The sequence below is a fragment of the Manis pentadactyla genome, chromosome 4, assembly GCF_030020395.1.
Source record: "Manis pentadactyla isolate mManPen7 chromosome 4, mManPen7.hap1, whole genome shotgun sequence".
NCBI classification, from domain to species: domain Eukaryota; kingdom Metazoa; phylum Chordata; class Mammalia; order Pholidota; family Manidae; genus Manis; species Manis pentadactyla.
In genome coordinates, this window is record NC_080022.1 from 104,656,498 (window position 1) to 104,678,330 (window position 21,833).

General features: G+C 45.1%; 1 protein-coding gene across 1 annotated transcript in view; it reads right to left on the reverse strand.

Moving 5' to 3' along the window:
- Positions 1-10,240: 10,240 nt before the first annotated feature.
- The window catches only part of CD58 (CD58 molecule), a 38,790-nt gene continuing 27,197 nt past the window's right edge, over positions 10,241-21,833 (reverse strand). The window contains exons 4-6 of the mRNA XM_036924473.2: positions 17,000-17,074; positions 14,601-14,636; positions 10,241-10,593 (exon numbers count right to left, since the gene is read on the reverse strand). Of these exons, the coding sequence (XP_036780368.1) occupies positions 14,611-14,636; positions 17,000-17,074 (101 nt within the window). The 3' untranslated portion in view covers positions 10,241-10,593; positions 14,601-14,610. The remainder of the gene's footprint in view (positions 10,594-14,600; positions 14,637-16,999; positions 17,075-21,833) is intronic.

The following is a 21,833-nucleotide window of genomic DNA, read 5'->3' on the forward strand; positions in this document are numbered from 1 at the left end:
TGAGCTTCCCCAGAGAACATGCAGTACACTCCCTGGTCAAATTCCTCTCGTCTGCCCCCCCACTCGCCCTTCCCCCCAGGAGGGGAGCCGCCAAAGTGGAGAATTGAGTTCACCCGAATTCAAATTCGTCAAGTCTTTACACAGCACATGTGCTGGGCCCTACTTGCTCACAACAACCACCTGGGATAGGAGGTAATTTCTAGTGTACAGACGAAGAAACCTCAGGTCAGAGGTGGGTGTCAGCACACACATGGAAGGTCTGACATGTGAACCTCTGCTGCCTGACTCCAGTCCAAAATAATCTTCACCCAGGTTCCCAGAGACCCTCAGAGGCACAGCCTCCTGGGGTGGCCCTGGGAGAGGATTTCGTGGGGGGTTGCCATGTTAAGTCCCACGGTTTTATGTAGCTGCACCTAACATCCCCACATCCTCAGAAGGGGTGGGAGCCTCACTGTCCATTCTGTCTGGAGGGGAACCTGTCTCACCCTCCACTGGGGCGGGGGGCTCTCACACTGCTTCCCCGGGCTTCTGTGTCCGTGACTGGCCAGAGGCCGTGTGGTGGCTCCAGGCACTTACTCCTGGCACCTGCTGCCACAGAACCCTGACCCAGCCCACCCGCAGGCCCAGGTGCCTGGCTCCTCGCCGCCACTCAGGCATTTGTTCCGAGGGCTCTCGTCCCCCAGAGGCTAAGGCAGGGGAAGACTGAGAGTCAAAGCACTTGGGAATTCAATGTTCATAGTGCCATTCATTCACTCTCCAGGGACTGAGAAAATATAGTTCCTTAAATATGCACTTCCTTCAACTTGCTGTGACATTCATTTCATGCTGGTATTACCAGCTGAGGATGTGGTGTGACATAAGAGTGGGTGAGTCACTTTGTCAGGCAGGGCGCTCACATCCGGGGGCATTGTTCAGTTGCACCCGCCAGCCCTCCCTGCCCTAGCTCAAAGCCCAGAACGGTCTTAAGGGACTGAAATCTCCCCAGAAAGGTCCCTCTGACCACACTAGTTTCTCAGGAAACTGCCCAACCCAGTTTTTTATATTTTTTACTTTCCTCCACTTTGTGACCCTTCCCAGGCCCAGCCTGAAACCCCAGTCTAGGCCTGACCTTCTTGAAGCCAACTTTGTCCACACTGTTTGTTCCTGGATAGTTCTCAGACTCAGTCATCAACCAGCTAAGGCTTAGGGTCAGGCAGACCTGGGTCCAAATCCTGCTTCCAGCACTGTCTGACAACACAGTCTCAACCACGTTCCTGCACTTCCACAGGCCTCTGTTTCTCCTCTCCATCTGCCTACTGGGACTACCAGTACTACCTACCTCCCAGGGAAGGCTGAGATGTTGCAGGCAATGCATTTAGCACAGTGATCTGCACAGAGTAAATGTTCAGTGAACAACAGTGTGTGTGCATGTGTGCACACAGGTATGTGGGCATATGCATACACATGTGAATGAGTATTTTCCTCCTAAGCACTTGACTTTTCTTTACTTTTCACCATGTACCAATTTGAGCACCACAGACTACATCATTTCTATCTTCTCAAGAATCTTGGCTTGTTTCATCCTTCCTTTTATTTTGGTTTTCTAACTTCTGTACCATTTTCCTAGCCCTTTGCAGCTTTTGTTTCCTCTATTCATTTCAAATGGTTTACAGTAGTAACTTATCCATATTTATAACATTTTTCAGTCTTACCCACAGGGCAGGGAATGGAAGCTGATGGACCAGCTGCAAAATTAACAGAGGCCATGGGTTATTTAAAAACAAAAAACAAAAAAACCCAAACATTTGCAAAGGACACATATAGGCATTCCCAGAAGAGCAAGTCCAGATGGTCAAGAAACATAAAAAGATTGCAGACTCTAGTAATCATGGAAATGTAAATTTAAGTAGCTATAAGATCCTGCTTTGTTTTGATCAGAATGACCAAAATTGTAAAACACTAATGATACCTCTTGCTGGTGGGAACGCAGGAAAAGTTCACTTTAATCATTGTTCCTGGATGGCATGGCCTTCTGGACCACCACCTGGCAACAGCTATGAAAGTTGAAATTGAAAATACATATACCTTTCAACCCAGCAGTTCCACACCTGGGGAAATAAAAATACCCCATAGAAATAAAAATAGAAATAACAATACCAAGATGCACAAAGATGTATAATGAATTGTTGTTTATAGTGGAGAGCAAACAAACCTAGAAACAAAGCAAATGTCCTTCAGAAGGGGAGTGGTCAAATATAGCACGGCGCTCCGAGGAATATCCTGCAGCACTTTAGAAGATTAAATCGGAGCTATAGCAGGAGACTCAGAGGGAGTACTGCGAGAAACTGGCGAGAGGAAGCAAAGTGCAGCAAATTGTGTATCAGATGATCCCATTTTTAAGAACTATGCCACCCTCGCCCAGCACCTGCCCCCACTGCATACGTGAGCCATGAGCAGGGAGGAAAACGTGGCAGGCTCCAGACTCAGCTGTCATCACGGTTCTGGGAGATTGATAGTCATGTGGTGGGAGTGGGGAGGGGGAAGGGGAGACCCAGTCAGAAGAAAAAAGAAAAAAAGACTTCATTGAAATTAAAATAACATATATAACATAATCGTATTTCTGCATTAATGTAGAGGTATATGTGTGAGTAGATAAAAGAAGAACATTTTTAATTAGATATACATATCATAAACATTTTTGTCAACCTAAAACACACTAACACACATACATTCCTTCACCAACAGTTTGACATACAGCCGAAGCCTTTTCATTGAAGTCTGTTTTGTGGAGTTCTGCCTACCCTTCATTAGGTCCAAAGATCACACTCTTACTGCATTGTCTACAACTTCTAATTTCAGTTCCTGTAGGATGGAGTGAAAACTTAGACTGCTGCAAAACCAGCTTAGTTCAGGAACCTTGTAGACACTATGCTTTTCCCCTGATCTTTTCAATTATCTTGCCTACACCCAACTCAACAATGATCTTATTTTAGGATCGCTCCTTTATTAAGTCGTTCCTGAACTGTCAACTTGGTTCTTGTGGAAACAATAAGTCTCTTTCTTTTACATTCACAGTTCTCCAGTTTACATGACATTTATTAAAGTGTAACTGGCATAAAACAGACTTGGGAATAAACACGTCTCCCTGGGAGGTGACATTCACGTCCACAGGCAGACACAGTTGTTTACTTTGCTTCTATCAAAATGACACAAATTTTAAAACATTGATGGTCCCTCTTGCTGGTGGGCATGTGTCCTGAAGGTGTGAGCACCCTTCTGGGAGGAGCATGAGCTGTGCCCACCGGGAGGCAGCCTGTTTCACAGGAACACCCAGGGTCACGAGGCCTGGAGGGTCAGTTAGGAAAGGCAAAACTTACCCCAATACACCTTATGTGCTGTGAACTGGGCATGGGTGATCAGCTGTGGTTATGTAATTGTCAGTTATTCTGTGACAGAAATAATCTGGGTTGCATGTGAGCATGGGATTCAGGAGGCATGGAGGATTACATCCTTTTTTTTACATCATGCAGTCTTTTGCTGAAATTGCAAAAAGTCTGGGGCAAGTGACCTGGCTGGGATGTGCAAACCTCATGCTTACAGTCCCATCTTGGAACAGCTGGTGCAGCACTGGGACTGCACAGATTCAGCTTCAAATCCCCTAACCTGCTAGGTGACTTTGGACCTCTTATGTCACTACATCTGTTCCCATGGGGTGACATGATCTAATTTTACTGAGTTGTTTTCAGATGCAAAAGAGTGTGTGTAAAAGTATTTGCCAAATGACAGGATTGTCTGGGATTTTTTCATATGTGTACACTCTATCCAACATGTAGAGCAAAGGGATGGGGTGAGGGACTCCATCCCTACAACAGGCAGCAAGGTTTACAGCAAAGAACCTACTTTTTGGAGGCAGATGGTTGGGCTCTGGATATACTGTCACCAGGACCTCAGTGCGCATCCTCGGTCAAGTCACTTCACCTCTCCAGGCATCAGCTTTGTCATCTGGGAAGTGGAGAATAATAGTAGGAAAAATCACATCTAGCTTGAGCAGTTGTAAGGATTAGTTAGAGGCTAAGTCCAAAGGTGTCTGGGACACGGGAGTCTCAGGAGATGTTACTCTTGTGGATGTAACTCTTAGTCCACAAACTAAGATCTGAAAGGAATGTAATATCCTCTAGTTCTATAACTCAACTTATTTCTGACTGAATTTTGACTTCTCTCTGTTGGTGGGACACTCAAGCCCCAGCCCGTCCCAGGGGGTGCCCCGCCCTGGCATCCTGGACCAGACTTCCACACCGGGAAGGACCTGGGGCGGAGGCCACTGGTCTCTGACCTCCCACCCACACAGGGTGGGGCTAGATGTCTTTTGCCTTGTCCGTCCATCCTGGGGCTCTGTACTGTTTCCGGGACTCCGTATTTAGAGCACACAGTTATCTCTGTGGCTTGGAGCACACAGCCAGGAAACAAATGAGTGTAAGATAGTAGAGAGAAGAAGTGCCTCTGGTGAACTGGAAAGTGATAGCCACCTAAAGACATCCAAATTTGAAAGAAAGTATAACACTGGGAGGGCCAAGCAAAACACCCCGGTGGGCTGACTTAGCACCTGGGCCTCTTTGCTGCTCGTGGGTGCCATGGGGCTGCTCTCATCTCAGCGCCTCTGCTGAGTAGGCTTGTCCCCAGGGATCCATCCCTCACTCTCTCAGAGCTCTACCCACAATGCCTTAAAATACCTAAACTTAAAATAATGTCAAGTTTTAATATACCAACTGTACAATTCTTTCCATTTTTTTTTTAGTAGTTTATATTCTGAAAAAATATTACCAGTATAGGTTGGCGAGGTAAATGGTTCACAGTAGAGGCACGCTGATTAAGTAGTTTCATGAGTCACCCTCCCATGCAGGCCTCTGTAGCATTCATGGTCTGACTGTTTTCATCTAAACAAGTAGGTGGTGAGGGGTTTCAGAAGGCTACTGAGAGAGACAGTCTTGATGGGGGAGCTTCCCAATGATTTCCAAGTCTAAATACATAGCCCTACTAGGGTGATCACTAATTTTCCCTTTGCTTGAAAGGATCTTGAAAAAGAAATCTTGAAAACGATAAAGAGATCAGGAAGGAAAGGAGCCTGGAGAAAAGAGGAAGGACACTCTTATTCCCCAATCGTCAGGCATTAACACAGTGGCCTGGGCAGCCCACACATCTACTCGCTTGCTCTCACTTCTGCCTTCCTGGGCCTCTCCTACTGTGACCCACAGGAATGGGCGCCTCCCAACAAGATCAGTGTCACAGCCCTTCACGGGGCCCTGGGCTGCTCCAAGGCCTCCCCCAGCACTGCCCGGCAGCCAGCGCCATGCTTCCTCCACTGGTGTGCTTAGTGGGGGGTTAAACTAAGCATGGCTGTTGGAAGGCACTCTGTTGTAGAAAGGCATTGAAATGGAGGCCAAGACGCTGGGGCTCCTGTTTCTGGTTCTTGTCATGCAGGAGCTGAGTCCCTGGTCTAGTTAGCTTCCCTCTCTCAGCCTCACTTTTCTCATCTGTCTAATGAGACCTCTGAGGACCCTCTGGCTCTAAGAATCTGGAAGGCGAAGTTCAGCACAGTATGTGATGCCTTTGCTACATGGGCAGTGTAAGTGGTTAAAAGCAAGCCTTCTCCCTAGAGAATACCTAAATTAAAGATAAACTCTTTCTTGGAGTAAATACAAAACTTGGAGAATCATTTCAAAGGGCTTCCAACTGTATGTGGAAAATGAGCAGCATGCACCTATCTCCTTACAGTTCAGAGGTCCCTCGGGTCACACTGCCAGGGTTTGAATCCCAGTCCTGCCACTTATAACTGGCTGACCTTGGACAAGCGTCTGTCAATTTCATCTTTTGTGAAACAAGGAGAACCTGCCTGGCCCTTGGTGGGGGCTGCCAGTGGAGCCGGTCCTGGGGAGGAGTGTGCCAGAGGATGTAGAGAGCTGGGTATGTCTACCACATAGAGATGAGGCTGAGGGTTGAGGGTGTAGGGCAGATTGTTGACTGTAGAAAGGAGGTTCCACTGGCTTTGCAGGAGGACAACCCAGAAGGAGAGGGGCAGACAGAATGGGAGAGCAGAGGAGACAGATGACCAGGACATGTGTACACTGGCCCGAGCGCGGCTAAGGGTGGCAGGGAGGAGAAACAGTGGGACGATCTGTCTCAAGATTCTAAATTGAACTCTGGCTTATGAGGCTTTCATAGACTCACTGCCTGAAGCTAGATTATTGCTCTTTGCTCAAACTTCCAAATAGAAAGTTGCTTTGTGCCCTTGTAACTGTCAGCCCCAGGCGGAGGGGGAAATGTAGTCAGAGTCCAAGGGGCGGACGTGCCTATGTAAACTGTCAGCCTCCAAGGAGCAGAGCTCGGGCTGAGGAAGCTGACGGGGAGGCCTGTTCGGATTGGGAGCCTCCTCTCCTAATTCCCTAGTTGTTTTTTTTTTTATAATAACTTTTATTAGGACATAATTTACATACTACACAATCCACCCACTTAAATTGTTCCATTCAATGATGTTAGCCTATTCACAGTTGTACAATTACTACAGCCACTTCTAGGACATTTTCATCACCCCCGAAAGAAACCTGCACTTATTAGCAGTCACTCTCTCTACTGACCTAACATCCTCCTCCAAGCCCTAGGCAACTACCAATCTTTATCTTAGATTTGCCTATTTGGGACATTTTGTATAAATGAAATTTAAAAATATATGGTCCCTTTTGATGGGCTTCTTTCACGTAGTATGTTTTCAAGGTTCATCCATGTTGCAGCATGTATCACACCTCGTTACTTTTATACTAAATACTAGTCCATTGTATGGATACACCATATTTTATTCATCTGCTCATCAGTAGATGGATATTTGGATTGTTTCCACTATTTGGCTATTATGAATAATCATCTATGAACACTCCTGTACACTTTTTTTGTGTGTGTGCACGTTTTTCTCTTGGGTACATGCCAAGGAGTGGAACTGCTGGGTCATATGGTTCTAACTCCTTGGTTCTCTGAACATACTTTTATCTTCTAATATTTAGCATTCTCCCTGTTAGTGCTCACAGCGCTGCTGCCCTGTCATAATAGGAGTTGTCTTCATCTCCTATACCTGGGGAGTCTAATACCTGCAAAGCACAAAACAAGTATGTGGGAGGCACACCCCTGGGTCAAATGCTGCTTATGAAACCTTACCCCACAGGATTAAATCTAGCTGAACTGGCAGGCCAGGACAGCAAGAGCATAGTAGTAACAAAATGTGTCGAGCTTCTTTTCAGAGCCAATAGGATCAGGGAGCTGTGAGAGGTTGCAAGTGTGCCTAGAACAGGCCTAAGACTGGGAGACATGTATAGAAAGTTCCAGATGCCAGTTCACCTTTCCTTATCACCATACTAAAATCTCCACTTCTGGTTGCCATTTTTAGAGCATACAATGTATAAAGTAGCATGTTAACTTCCTACAACATTCCATGCAGGTGCAGGAGAAAAGTCCTCCCCAACTTTGTTCATTTCCTGTTAATTTCACCAACCTTGTTGAATATTCATAAACTCTACTAAATCTGCATGAACCTTCTGAATAAATTCGGAATTCCTTCTGAATTCTAAGAGACAGATTTGAGGTTTGCCTCCTGTCCCCTTGATGGTTGGCCTCACAATAAAGCTTTTTACTTTCGCAAAAGCTGGTGTCGCATGTTTGGCTTAAGGAACATCAGGCAGAGGACCTTTGTCCAGGAACACAAGCAAAGTTGAGGCCTGACCATCAGATATTACAATGAGGGGATCACTGGTAACCTTGACAAGTAATGGGGGTGAAAGGGTTCAAGAGAGAATGGGAGGAGTCAGAAAAAGGAAGTACAGATCATTATTTTGAGGAACTTTTCCATAAAAGACAGCAGAGAAATGAGACAAGAGCTGGACAGCGAAGTGGAATCAACAGTACTTTTGTTTTGAAGATATGAGGAGTGACAGTATGTTTGTATGATGTAGTAGAAAGGCAAAAGCTGTTGATGGGAAGAGAGGTGAACAAAGACAAGAGTGACGTGCTTACACAGGTGAGGGGAGGTGGGACCTGTGTCAAAGGAGTGTTATAGGGGGAATGTTTTTTTCCCTAAGATTTCTATGTTGAAACCCTAGCCCCTAATGCAACTATATTTGGAGATAGCGCCTATGAGGAGGTGACAAATGCTAAGTGAGGCCATAAGGGCAGGGAATTAATGAGGTAAGAGTTGGTGGCCTTATGGGGCACTAGAGCTCTTCTCCTAGCCACGTGAGGGCAGTGAGGAGACAGCTGTCTGCACACCAGGGAGAGGGCTCCCAGCAGGAACAAAATCAGCTGGCACCTTGATCTTGGACTTGCCAGCCTCTAGAACTGTGAGAAAACAAATTTGTTTTGTAAGCCACCCAGTCTGTGGTATGTGTTATGGTGGTCCAAGCAGACAGTTTTAGGAGCAAGGAGAATCTATTCACAGTAACAGGAGGGGAGGCCAAGCACACGGCTGCCCATGCAGTGGGGTGTGCAGGTATATGGCAGGGTGCAAAGACGGAAGCAGTCTTCTGAATGCTTTTATTTTCTTTCAGTGACATGGGAAGCCAGGCGAGCAGTTGAGAGTGAAGACACAGGGTTGCAGGCCTAAGGAGAGAGATGAGACACTGAATGGACTAGGCACCTCCATGAGGGCATCTGAGAAACACTGTGAATCCATGTGAAGTCTGTGATCAGTGAAATCAAATTCATCAGCCTGGTGATGTATTTCGCTCCAGGGATGTTCAGTTTGGGTGCAGGGAGGGAACTGCACCCCAAGAGGTCACGACTATAGCCACAGGTGGGACTTGGCCAAATGAGAATGACAGGTGAAAGGGTAACAGTGCAGGTGAAGGGGGAATGGCCACGACCAATGATGGAGATCCCAAGCAGCATGAAGAATGGAAACGAGACCTGTGAGGGCCAGTGACAAGGTGCTGGGATCCCTGGCTGGCAGGTCCTGGTGGGGCTGCAGGATTTGGGTTGTTGGGGTCCTCAGGGGGTGATGTGGAAGACAGAAGAGGGGATGCTTGTAACGGAGACCATGAGGGGCTTGGGGCACTGGTAATAGGCAGGGTAGGAGCAGGGCAGGGCTGCTGAGAAAGGGAGAAGACAAGATCCTTTGGGGAGACCCTGTCAGGGTATTGGATCTATAGGCTGGCAAACACTCATAGTCTGAAAGGAGAAGTGTTAAGACTCTTCATAGGATGGGGAATATCACAGACAAATAGCAAGAGATGTTGGGTGGTGGTGATCTCCTGGCAGGAAGGAGCTAAGGAGCAATGGTCTGGGAGTGGAGGAGAAGGGGGATGCGTGCCAGGGGCCCAGGGGAGGGAACAGACCCCCATCTGAAAGGGCTGTGGAAGCAGCATCCTTTGGGAGAGCCAGGTTTCAGTGGGAACAGAAAGGTGAAGTAGACACTCACAGAGGAGGATCTAGGCATTTGCTATTGTTGGACAGAGTCAGAAAGGGCCACAGAGAGCATATGGAGATTGCAGTCTGGAAGATGGATGTTCTGGGAGTCCCAGGCTCCCTAAAGGGCCTAGAATAAAGGGTTTGACAAGATGAGGCAGACACACTTTGGTAGGCAGCTCTGCCACCAGGAGCTGAGGAGACCAGGGAGAAGTGGGGGCCTTCCCAGGAGCACCGAGGGCTCCAAGCCCTGCGTCACCCTCGCTGACGGCCGGGGGAAACCCAGATCAAGCTGTCTCATGGGGCCACTTTTCATACGCATTGGAGTGAAAATGTAGTATTTCCTCTTTTGGGCTGGAGACTGCCATGGGACAGGAATTCCAGGAGTAGGGGGGCTCAGGGGCCAGGGCCTTCGCATGTTGATGCTGCAATTCTGGGTTTCTATGACGCTGCCTGAGGGAGAGCAGGGCTGCCTGCTTCCTCCTTCAGGAGCAATGGTATATGACTTCCCAGTTTTTCAAGAGGTCTCTGCTGTTCCCCTGACAATGTGACAGTTAACACAATAATACTGAGTGGGTTAAGAGATCTCCATGAGACAATCTCCCTGCCTGCCCAGCTATACCCCGCATTTGGATGGTGGTGATCTGGTCTTTTCAAAAGAAACAAAAGACCTGTGTGTTCTTGCTTCTATCTACAGTCATGGAACCAACAAGCCAAAGAGCTTTGTCTCCCCCTCACGCACGCTCTCCATCCTGCAGTGAATTACTTTTCCTCTAAAACAAGAGAAGTGGTGTATGGATTTTAGTAAAAAGCATTCACCTTCTGAGGTATGTGACTATTTTATTTTTCTAACTTAACAAGATAAAAGAGCCAAACCACATTATTACTTCTGTACATATTTACATCCCTCCAATATACAATTTAAGATAAACAATGGGAAGACAATAAAGTGAGCACCTAACCATATACAGTGTCGATGTCAGAGCAGGAAATAATGCTGGTTGTTAGTTTATATTTCTTCTTAAAAAAATTCCTTCTGATGAAGGATTTTGGATTAGACTTCAAAAGTTTCTTCAAGGATGATGCAGTGATGGTAAGTCTGACGGCTTTCCAAAGTCAAATAACTTAGTTACTACACATTTGATTTCATCTTCTTTTACCAGTCAACTGGAGCTATAAAAAAAAGGTCTCAGTTTAGTAACTTGCCATCAAAACCAGAGCACTAACAAGCAGAGACAGAGGGAGAGAGGTCTGGAGCCCTCATGGGACGGTAGCTGCAGTCAAACTGGAGGCGCCGCCTTCACTGTGAACCACTGATTGACAGTCCTGTCTTCTAAAAGCAACTCAAGTCTTTGAAGTAACTGAATTTCCAAATAACAGAGCTGAGACCCTTCAACCCATATATAAACTGTCACCGTTTTAACAGTTATTTCCCTCTGCCACATGAATCTCCTAGAGACGGTTTTCTTCCCACCTCAGCTTCTCTTCCTGGGTAGTCACCTCTGTGGTGATGACAGAACAATCTTGGATTATCTCAGAAGAAATCAGTCATTATACAAAGCTACAGCCTTGCTTGAGCCAAGCCCTTTCAAACTGAGATCCCATTTCTTGGCCTTTCACCTCCCCCACCCCCTCCCAGTCTGTAGTTCCACAGACCACACCAGCCCCAAGTTGCCCAAATCTCTGTATTCCATTGGTAACAAGAGATCCTAAAAAATTAGCGCTGGGGTGAAGGAAAGCAAATTGGGAGTTTCCCTTAAGAACCTCACAGGGTGCTGTTTTGAGGGGGTAAAGTGGGAGGCTCTTCTGAAACTAGTTCTAGCAGGCACAGGCTCCTCCTCACAGCAGCACCCTGCAGGGCTTTGCACCCCCCTGCTCCCCCTGCCCTCTCCAGTGGTCCCCCCACCCACACCCATAGCCAGTTCCACCAACTGACAAAGAGTCAAGCCAGCCTCTCCAGTTCACCTTCATGCTGAAATGCCAACTGTAAATCTTTCTTCCCAGAGAAATGGGACTCTTTTTAATTTGCTCCCTTTTTAATTTGGCTGACTTTGTGATTTGTTTTCCAGACATCTGCACAAAAATGAATACTTGCATTCTCAGCAATTATCTAAATTGAACTGTCTGGGTGAGAAGTCATGTCCATTTTCCCTCAGATATCTGATAGTTACTTGGCTGTCCTTGGATAGTTCTAATTGGGTTTAGCTCTTGGCACTGTCTTATGGGAGATGTGACAGTTTTGCATTTGTTCCTGGTTATGCCTGTCCCCTCTGTAATTCCTCCTCCAGTCCCTGTCCCTCCAACATCTATGGATGGATTTAATAACATTAATGTTTAATAACTGACTTTAGGGAATGCCCCCTGCAGCCCCAGTGTGCTCTTTAAATTTAAAAATTATGGTTAAATAGATAAGAAACACATGAAGTACAAATTTGAATGGTAAGCAAAAATATACTGAGAAAAGTAAGCTCCCGTTCCACACCCAGCCGGAGCTACCCAGGTTTCTCGCCAGCAGACCCCCTAACACGTCTGTTTCACCTTCCTAGACTCCACATCCAAAAGCAGTTCTTTCCGTGGGAAACTCTCCTGCTCAAGAACCTGCAGTGGCTCTCTCCCCATTATCTCTCGATTTTAATGCCCCCGACTTCCAAAGATTTCCTTCCAAATACTCAGACTCTTCAGCCTCTTGGACTTGATGCTAAGTGGGCCAGTCTATCAAATACACCACTGTAGGTCAGCTCCCCTCCGGTGTTTGCCTCTGGTGCTTCTCCCAGCTGGAATGCCTTTTCCACTCCACTCCTGCTGTGACGATCTAGCCCCCATCGGACTCCCTTCAAAGCCCTCCTGGGTATCCTGGCCTTGTCTTGGCCCTGCTGGCTGCCCAGCCGCGACTAAACCCATCACACATTCTGGCCCAGCACCACATGCTTCTTCCCTAAGTCCTTCTGTTTCTTACACATTCCTCTTTCTCTCCTTTGTCCCAAGTAAATGCCTTCTCTTTAATCCCACACACTGGGTACACTGATCTCAGGCTATCAGATAACACAGTAATCTCTAGGCACGTCTGATTTATGGGAGCAGGTGGAGGAGGGCGTTCCGGGATCCTCCATCGCCTCTCAGGGGCGCCCTGGCTGGCAGCTCGTCCCTCCGCGGCACTCCCTGTCATCATTTGTGGTGGCCATGCCTCTGCTGTAACCAGTTGCATCTCAGCAGAGGCCCACCTTACATCTGGCCCTCTCCTGGCACCGACCTGTATTGCTTGAAATGCCACCTCAGACCATAACACCCTCGTCTTGTATTTCTCCTCACCCCCCTCTAGCACACTAGATCCGCACCTAACCTGTGGTTGCTTGACTCCTCCCCTCTCCACCACGTGGTCTCCCTACCCCTGCCCAACCTGTGCCCCGTGGCTGAGCTCTCCCTTGCAATCCCTTGCTCCGGGCCTCCCAGGTCACCTGGGCCTGTTCTGCCCGGCCGCTGGGGAGAAAGGACACCTCATGGCCCACCCACTGGTCCCACTTCACCCAGGCCCCCGCTGCTCCACGGTGGTCCTTTCCTCATCCCCACCCCAACCACCTACACAATGATTTTCCTCAAAATCAGCATCTCACTCCACAAGGCCAAACACCTGGCTCACCCATCCTCCCTTGCCTCTCCGGAGCTTTAACATGTAGCCTCCTCTCTCTGGATCTCTAATGGGGCGCTGTCCCGGCTCTCCGCCTGGAATCCTTCCGTCCTGGCTCTGCCACTTCTTCCTACCACCCGAGGCCTCTGGCCTGTCTTTCTTGACCTGATACTCAGGGCATCACTGCCTCGATGAAGATGCTCCCCAGTCTGCAACCCCAGCCCCAGCCCCTACTGCTACTTCTCCAACTATGTGCCTGCACCCCAAACCCAGCCTGTCAAAGCACAAACTCACCATTTTTCTTCCCAAACAAGATCCCTAACTCCTCTGATATGCCTGGTAGTGCCACCAACTTCTGGGCATCAAGGAGGGTGGGGAATAAGTGCATGGAAGCATAAAAGCTCACACTTATTGAGCACTATTATGAGCCAGTCACTATTCTAAGCATTTTGCTCATATTAACTTGTTTGCTCATGTTGTTATTTCTATGCTATTATTACCTATACTATCTTTGTTATTTCTATATATGTTATGTTTTCCAAAGCAAGCAACTGAGCCACAGACAGTTTAAGTGACTTGTGGAGGCCTGTGAGAGATGGAACTGGCATATTACCCCCAGGAACCTACACTTTCAGCTCAAAATGTCCGTTAATATGATCTCCACACCTGCTCTCAAACCTAGCCCTCCACATTCATTTCTGCCACGACCACCCTGATGCAAGCCCTCCCTGCCTGGCTGGAGGATTTCATTTATCCACCAACCGCCGTCCCCACCTCTAGGCTCTGGTCTATTCATTCACCCCTATGCTTTGCCAGCATGGTGATCCTTCTAAAGCATAGCTCTGCTCAAAAATCCCAGTGGTTCCAGAGAAGAAAATGACCCAAACCTTCTGGCAACTCTCTCAGTACCTTGGCCCGGCCTAACCTGCCAGGCCAGCCCCAACTTCCTCTATTTCCCCACTGAAATGCAGTGTGCTGCCCAGATGGGATGAGTCAGAGTGGTTTACTCACTGAAAGCCCAGGGTCTTTACTCTCCCTCTCACCTTGGGAAGCCCAGCTTTTGGGCGTCTGTCTCCTCACCACAGTGCTTTGCCAGGACAGGCCACCTGAAGCCTCCCTGTGGCAGCGCATGTTACCACAACTGCTGGTACTCGTTTGGCTCATGACCCAGGCCCAGCTCTGACCCTGGATCCTGAAGTGAGCCCAGTCCCTGGTCTAGTTCTTCTGGGATGGGACAGGCAGGTAGTGCATTGTGGCGGTTAACAGTATAACCCTTGGAGCTGGATTTGAATCCCGGTTCTACTACTTATTAGCAATGTGTCTTAACTTCTCTTGAGTCTCACATTCACTGTCTCTAAGCAAGAGGCAATGACACCACCACACAAGGCTCACTGAAAGGGTTCAATGAGATGGTGGATGGCAAGGGGCCGGCACTGTGCCTGACACATAGTCGGTGCTTAACAAAATGGTTAGTATACTGACTGATGTTACTTATTACTGTTCAAGGCAACTGAAAGAAAAGTAGAATCTGGTCCCCCAAGTACAAGGTACTTACCAGGTTCTGCCTATTTCTTTACGTATTTCTGCCAACCTACAAATGAAGAAATGTTCATCTCAGTTAGAGAACTGAAAAGAGAAGCTGTAACCTGGACCTACTGACTGCCTGTGAGGGACCTGACTGTGGAAAACTCTGAAGCAGAGTTGTCAGACTAGCACTTCCTACTTGCCTAAATGCTCGAACCAAGTTGGCTACAGAGCTGATTCAAAAAGTAGTTCAAAACTTGGACATCAAATAGAAAAACAAAACCAAAAACTGTTGACCAAAGGTATTTCTACAGCAGCTGGTGCCTAAGTCTAAAGATGAAGGGAAGGCTAGAATGGCTTGGACTAGTGCTGCCCAGTAGGCATACAATGTAAGCCCCATAAGTAATTTTAAACTTTTAGTAGCTACATTACAAAATAAAAGAAAGTAAAATTAATTTGCATAATATATTTTATTTTTTAGCCCAATATATCAAAAATATTATCATTAACATGTAACCAATATAAACATTATTAATGAGATATTTTACCTTCCTTTTTTCCTAGGTCTTATAAACCCAGTTTATACTGGGTTTTTATATTTTTGGCACATTTAATTTAGACCACCACATTTCAAGGGTTCAACAGCCACATGCGGCTCGTGGCTCCCATTCTGGACAGCACACGTTTAGATGTTCCAATTCCTCCCCTGCAAAGGGGTCCGTCGTAGCCTGGAGCCACACTGCTGGTCCAGCTGCCTAGTGCACAGGCTTAACTGAGCTTGTAACGGTGTCTGTCAACTACAGGTAGCCCCTGCAGCTACTCCCATCAACTCTTCCCCCTTCTGAAGGCTCTGGGACAAATGCCTCACCTTTCTTCATTTGTGGCTTTAGGGTTGAGCAGCTTGCTCAAATCATTATTTTTCTAGAACAACTTGTTTTTCAGGTTATATGGTGCTACCAGTACTAGCCACTGCTGTAATTTTCTCTCCATTTAATACATTTTTAAAAAATTAATCAACCAATTATTATGGAGTCACATGGGTATTCAGTGCACCTGTCTTTGGTTCAGATATTCTGGTGATAGACACATAACAACACTGAGGGGATAATGATTTTGGTTTCTGGGAACCAATCTGTTAAGGAGATGATTAACTATGTCACTGTCTGGGGTTAAAAACAACCCTTTTTAAAGAACATCTGAGCTCCCAAAATATTTCACGCATTGGTAATGATGCCTTAAAACTCTCTTCAGCTGATTTTTTTTATAGCTTGTTTAGAGGAGCATCACCTGACTTGTAGTCTGTTACTTAGAGATCTTCATGGTATCTGCAATATGTAATATGGAAATGGTACCCTCAGGAAATCATAGTGTTAATATCCCAAAATAATCTAGGTCACCAATGAGCAAGAGAACTTTCTGTAATGATGGAATTGTTCTCCATCTGGACTGCCCCATACAGTAGGTAGCTCCTAGACATATGCAGTTACTGAGTACTTGAAATGAGGCTAGTACAACCGAGGAACTGAATTTTAAAATTTTATTTAATTTTGATTAATTAAATTGTATATTTAAATCACTACATGTGGCTAATACTTACTGTATAGAACAGGGCAGGTCTAGGGAAACTGAAACCTAATTTGCAAACCTAATTCAAGACACAAGCAAAATGACATAGCCCTAAATGCTATCACCTTGCAAAATGTTTACTCTTTAACATTCCCAGTGGGACTGACAAATTAAGTCTCACAAATTTCCTCCTGGTGAAGGCTGATATGGAAACTGTTGGTGTTTCAAGAACATCTTCACATTTATAGCCTGGTCAATATACTCTGGGACGTGAGGAGGGGCTTCTTGTCACCAGTAAAGAACAGGATGGCAAGAGGTCACCAGTTCTCCAGGCACATGGGCTGCTTTCTAGGTTGGCCCAACATCTCTGGGGACTGAGGAAGGCTCAGGAAGGCAGCACAGGTAATACCCGATAATTACCAACCACTCTGTCATCCAACTCAACAAAAGCTCCTTCCTACCTGATACCACCTTCTGGAGTGTAAGACATGGAAACGAGGACCATGGCAGCCAAGAGTAAGGGCTTCTGCAAAACCTGGCTCAGAGGCCAGCGGTGTGACTGTGTGTTGCAGTGGACCACAGAGAGGAGGCTGTGGAATAGTGCTATGTATACCTGGCTATGTTCCCACATCTGGAAAGCTCTTTATGGCCTGATGACTCTTTCCACCTTAGGATAATGCAGACTCTTGGGGAAGCTGGCACACTCAGCAACCCCAGACAATAAGTAAGGAAAAAAAAGGTTTTGAACCTTTAGAAATGTCTAAAATTTCAAACTTTGTTTTCATCTTCGAACTATTCATTTTCTGGCCTTTGAAAAACCAATTCACATTTGAAAATTTATTATTTTAAATAAAATATACATACCTATTATAAATAGGAAAACAAATATTATTATTGTTATTGGTATTGCTACAAGCCCATACCGGTGCCTTGAATTATCTGTAAAGAAAAAGAAAAAAAAAAACAATTAGCTAAACTGAGCCAGACAGACAGATAGATGACACGCTTTATGTGCAAATTCCACATTTGCATTTGTCCTACTTGCTAAAATTTACTTGTGCTCCCTAGATCAATAGTTGGAGCACTTCCAGTCACTGGTGGCATGTGCGGCAGAATGGGGTAAGTGTGAGCGACCCACGTGCACATTCCCAGCTGAGGGTGAGCAAGGCACTCTGCCTTCTTCTTTCCATGAACGAGGGTCCTGTGTGCGGTCCGTTTAGTGCCATGTGTTGCACAGCTTTGTGCTTTTTGTTGGCTGTTTCACTGTCTAAAATGGCCCCCGAGTGTAGTGTTGACATGCTGTCAAGTGTTCCAAAGAACACTGGTATTCTTACGAGGCTGTGATGTGCCTTATGGAGAAAATATGCGTGCTGGGTAAGCTTCACTCAGGCATGAATTATGTGTATTGGCTGTGAATTCAATGCTAATGCATTAACTATATATAGTATCTTTATACAGAAAAAGACATAAAACAGGGCTACATATTGCTATTTGGCCACAAATGTGCAAGAGGCTGTCAAGAAGCTAACCCTGCATTTCTGCTGGGAGCAATGGTTCAGTATTCACAAATTTCATATATTCAGTGACTACAGAATATAACTACTGCAAATAAAGAGAATAGAACTCTATTTCTCAATAAACATACATGCTAGCCAGAGACGGGTAAGATTCCTCAAGGGAGGAACAACCTAAGACAGGCACAGTCGCAGGGGGGTCATCAGGTGAGAAATTGGGGATCAACAGAGGTGAGGCTTAGAACCTCATCCCCCCGTTCTGAGAGAAATCTGCATACGTGGATGTTTTATTGCCCTTGTCTAGCTTGGATTAACACATAGTCTACAGGCACACACCTGATCATCTACATTTGCTCTCTTACAACACTAAACTATGTTTTCTACCTTTATCTTGTATCTACCTACAACTTCAGCATTTTATTAAAAATAATAATAATAAAGGGAGAAATGTGGTATCCACATATAAATCAAGTATAAAAATCAAATGAGTATTCATTCATATTTGAACTGACTGTTTATAGTTCATAATGCATGAGCAAAACCGAAAGTTTCTGTGATGACTGCCCTTGTACTGTTCACCATGTAACTTATTCACTATGTAAGAATTTGTTCTCCATGTAAGAACTTGTTCGTTATGCTTCAGAAGATTGGAGACTGATGAAAATTAGGCTTGGGGTGGAGTAATGATTGTGCATTGAGCATTGACTCCCCTATACAGAATTTTATTGTTGTTAACAACCATTTGATCAATAAATATGAGAGATGCCCTCACAAAAAAAAAAAAAAAAAGTACACACTTCCAATTGTAAAATAAATAAGTAACCAGGATGTAATGTATAGCATAAGGAATATAGTCAAAATATTGTAACAACTTGGTATGGTGATAGCTGGTACCTAGAATTATCATGTATATAAATGTTGAATCACTGTGTTGTACACCTGAAACTAATGTAATGTAATACTGTGTGTCAACTACCCTTCAATAAAAAAAAAACAAAAAAATCCCAAAAAAACCATACATGCTCAAGGTTGATACATATCAGACCCAGTGTTACTTATTAACAGAAGCAAGTATGGCACTAGGAGTTTTGGGCCATCCCGCACTACCTGTGGACGAATACTTGGCTTTATGTTTTTGGTAGGGCAGTGTGGCAGTTGTACATAACAAGCCTTGAAAACACTCACTGTAAAGCAGCTAGACACTTTGCAAAGTGATGTGCCTAGAGTCACTGAGTCATTAAGACAACACTGCGTGGTGCTCTAGCCACTCAGTGCCTCAGTTTCCTCATGGGTTAACTGTTAGTAGAACTGACAAATACGTCTATCTCACAGGGCAGTTGTGAGCATTAACTGAGTCAATACACTTAAGAATAGCTATTAGCTATTACCATTAACCTATTGAGTAGATGCTATTTGTATCTTTTCTAACATCCTTTGACCCTGCAATTCCATTTCTAAGATGTTAACCTACACAAACATGACATGCCCCACTCCTCCTTCAAAAAAGGCACAAAGATATTTACTGCAGCCTTATATACAGTATTGAAAAGCTAAAACAACCTAAGAGTCCTCAACAGAAAAGTATGGGATGTTCAGGAGGCAGACCCTATCCAGCTACTAAAACCCCAAAGACAGATACTTAGAGATATGGCAAAATTATCACAATGCACAACTAAGGGAGGGGGTGGGACCACTAACAGGAAGTACAGCAGGAATAAGAGAGAAGGGAGGGGGCAATGAGAGTGAGAATGAGTGTGAACACACACACTTTCCTCTTATTTATAGGACAAATAGACAATAACCCACTGGTTTGATTTTGAACGGCCCCCGGCCAGAAACTGCTGCTGTCCCCATAACCACTCCTCCTTCTCTAGTAATAGAGTTTGGATGTTCAGTCAGGCATACTGCCACTCAACTAAAAGATTCATTTCTCAGTCTTTCTTGCAGCTAGGTTTAACTGTATGACTAAGTTTTAGGCAATTAAATGCAAGAAAGGTTGTGTGGTATTTCTCAAAAGTCTCCCTAAAAGGGATATGGTACATTATTCTCCCGTCAGGATCCTGCTGCCTCAAAAAGCAGGGAAGCGAGATTACAATGGGGTCTCTGACTTCATAAAACAACAATATGCCCAGGGCTACCTACCTCCAATTTTTTTTTAATGTGAAAGAAGTAATCTACATTTTTAAGCCACTGATGCTTTAAAAATTTTTTTAAATGGCTGAATCTAATGCTACTTGATAGTAGTTCCTCCCAAAAACCTTTCTCCCATGGATGATGCCAGGTGCTGTCATCAGTCTGGGACAGCAGGTATTTAGGGGAGATGACAATATACAAGTTCTTAATTCTGCCCTTCCTTCTTGACCTGCCCATTGCATTGACAGTTGCTCACCCCCTCTCCTCTTGGCTTCGGAGATCCCACACTCTTGGAGTTACTTCCTACTTCCCTAGTGGTCCTTCCCAGTCTCCTCTGTGGATCCTCTTCCTTTTAACGGCCTTTAAATGCTGGAGTCCCTGAGACTCAGTCCCTGACACTTCTCTCTGACGTCTGCTTTCTCTAAGTGATCTTCTCTAGTCTCATGGCTCTAAATGCCTACTGTTTTTTGGTTACAACCACATTTACTTCTCCAGCTCTAAATACTCACTAGAGATGTAGACTTGGAAGTCAAAGTGCCTGACTTATAGTGTCCATGTGAAATCTAACAGGCATCTCAAAGTTCATACTGATCTTTTCATTTCTTCCATGCACCTGCTCTTCTGCTTTCCAGTCTCAATAAATAAGTAACACGATTCATCCTGCTCCTTTGGCCAGAGATCTAGGAGCCATTTGAGTATTTCCTAGTAGGCAACCCCTCCAACTTTCAGGAAATCCTCTTGGTTCTATGTTCACCATGCATCCTCATCTGAACCACTCCTCCCAACCTCCATGCCATCACTCTAGGCCAAGATACCATACTCTCTTGCTTAGACCAAGAGTTTTCAAATTGGGGGCATACCCCACACCACGGGGAGTACATAAGATGACCAATTAGATGCAAAAAATTAAAGATCTCTATATTTACCGTTTATATCATTTAAGGACTTTTTGGTTTTGTATGTTGCAAAATGGTACCAGTTATATTGTTCCACAAGGCCCAACCTCTCCCTTTTCCTTTGGTAACAGAATGCTGTATTCTAACCAGGCACATGACCAGCTAGCTATACGTGGCATTTCCCAGCCTCCCTCAGCTCGGTGGGGCCATAAGCCCAGCCTGGTCAAGCCACCCTGGGTTGATCTTTAAGGGGAAGGGACGTGCTCTCCCTTTTCCTTCTCCCTCCCCACTTGCAAGTAGAGACAAGAACCCCTGTTTGACTCCAGAAAGCACAATTTTTAAGTCACAAACACTTCAGTATTTATTTCCAAAATATAAGGATTATTTGTAAAACATATAACCACCCCATTATCATACTGAAAAAATTGTTATAACCAATAGCAGTCACTATTTAAATTTCTATTTTTTCCTTTTTTTCTGTTTGAATCAGGATCAGATAAGGCCCATATGTTACAATTACCTGATACGCTTCTTAAATCTCTTTAATCTCAAGTTCCCCCATCACCTCTTTTTCTTCCCCTTGTACTTTATGTATTCCAGAGACCTGATCCTGGGTCTTGAGGAATTCCCGCTGGTCTGTACTATCATTAACATGGTATGGTTTTTACTAGCTGATTCCTGTGAATATATTTTCTTAACTTGATTTATTTTGAGACACAGAATCAGGATGATGTAATGGATAAAAACTGAAATTCAAAGACCTAAATTTTAATTCAATCTCCATTACTTAAGTGACCTTAAGGAAGTCATCCACCTGGTTGAACCTGTCCTCCCTCTAGGAAAGGTAAACAACAGTCTAGAATGGTGATCATTAGAGGCAAATGAGATGGTTCTTTGGAAGATCTGCCAAAGAGTAGCTGGTTAGTGTAGTTACTATGCTTCATTGATAAAGCATTAGAAAGTCTAGATAAAAAGCCAACACTTGAAAAATTAAGATTCAGTATTTAATTGTTAGTATCCTCAGGGATTTTTATCTGTTATGATGCATGCAACTGCAGAGGGAAGTATTAAAAAATCATCACAGGAGAAAAAGAGACTCTAGACTTTTATTGCTGAAAAGAACCATTAAGATCATTAAATTCAGGCCTTAGATTT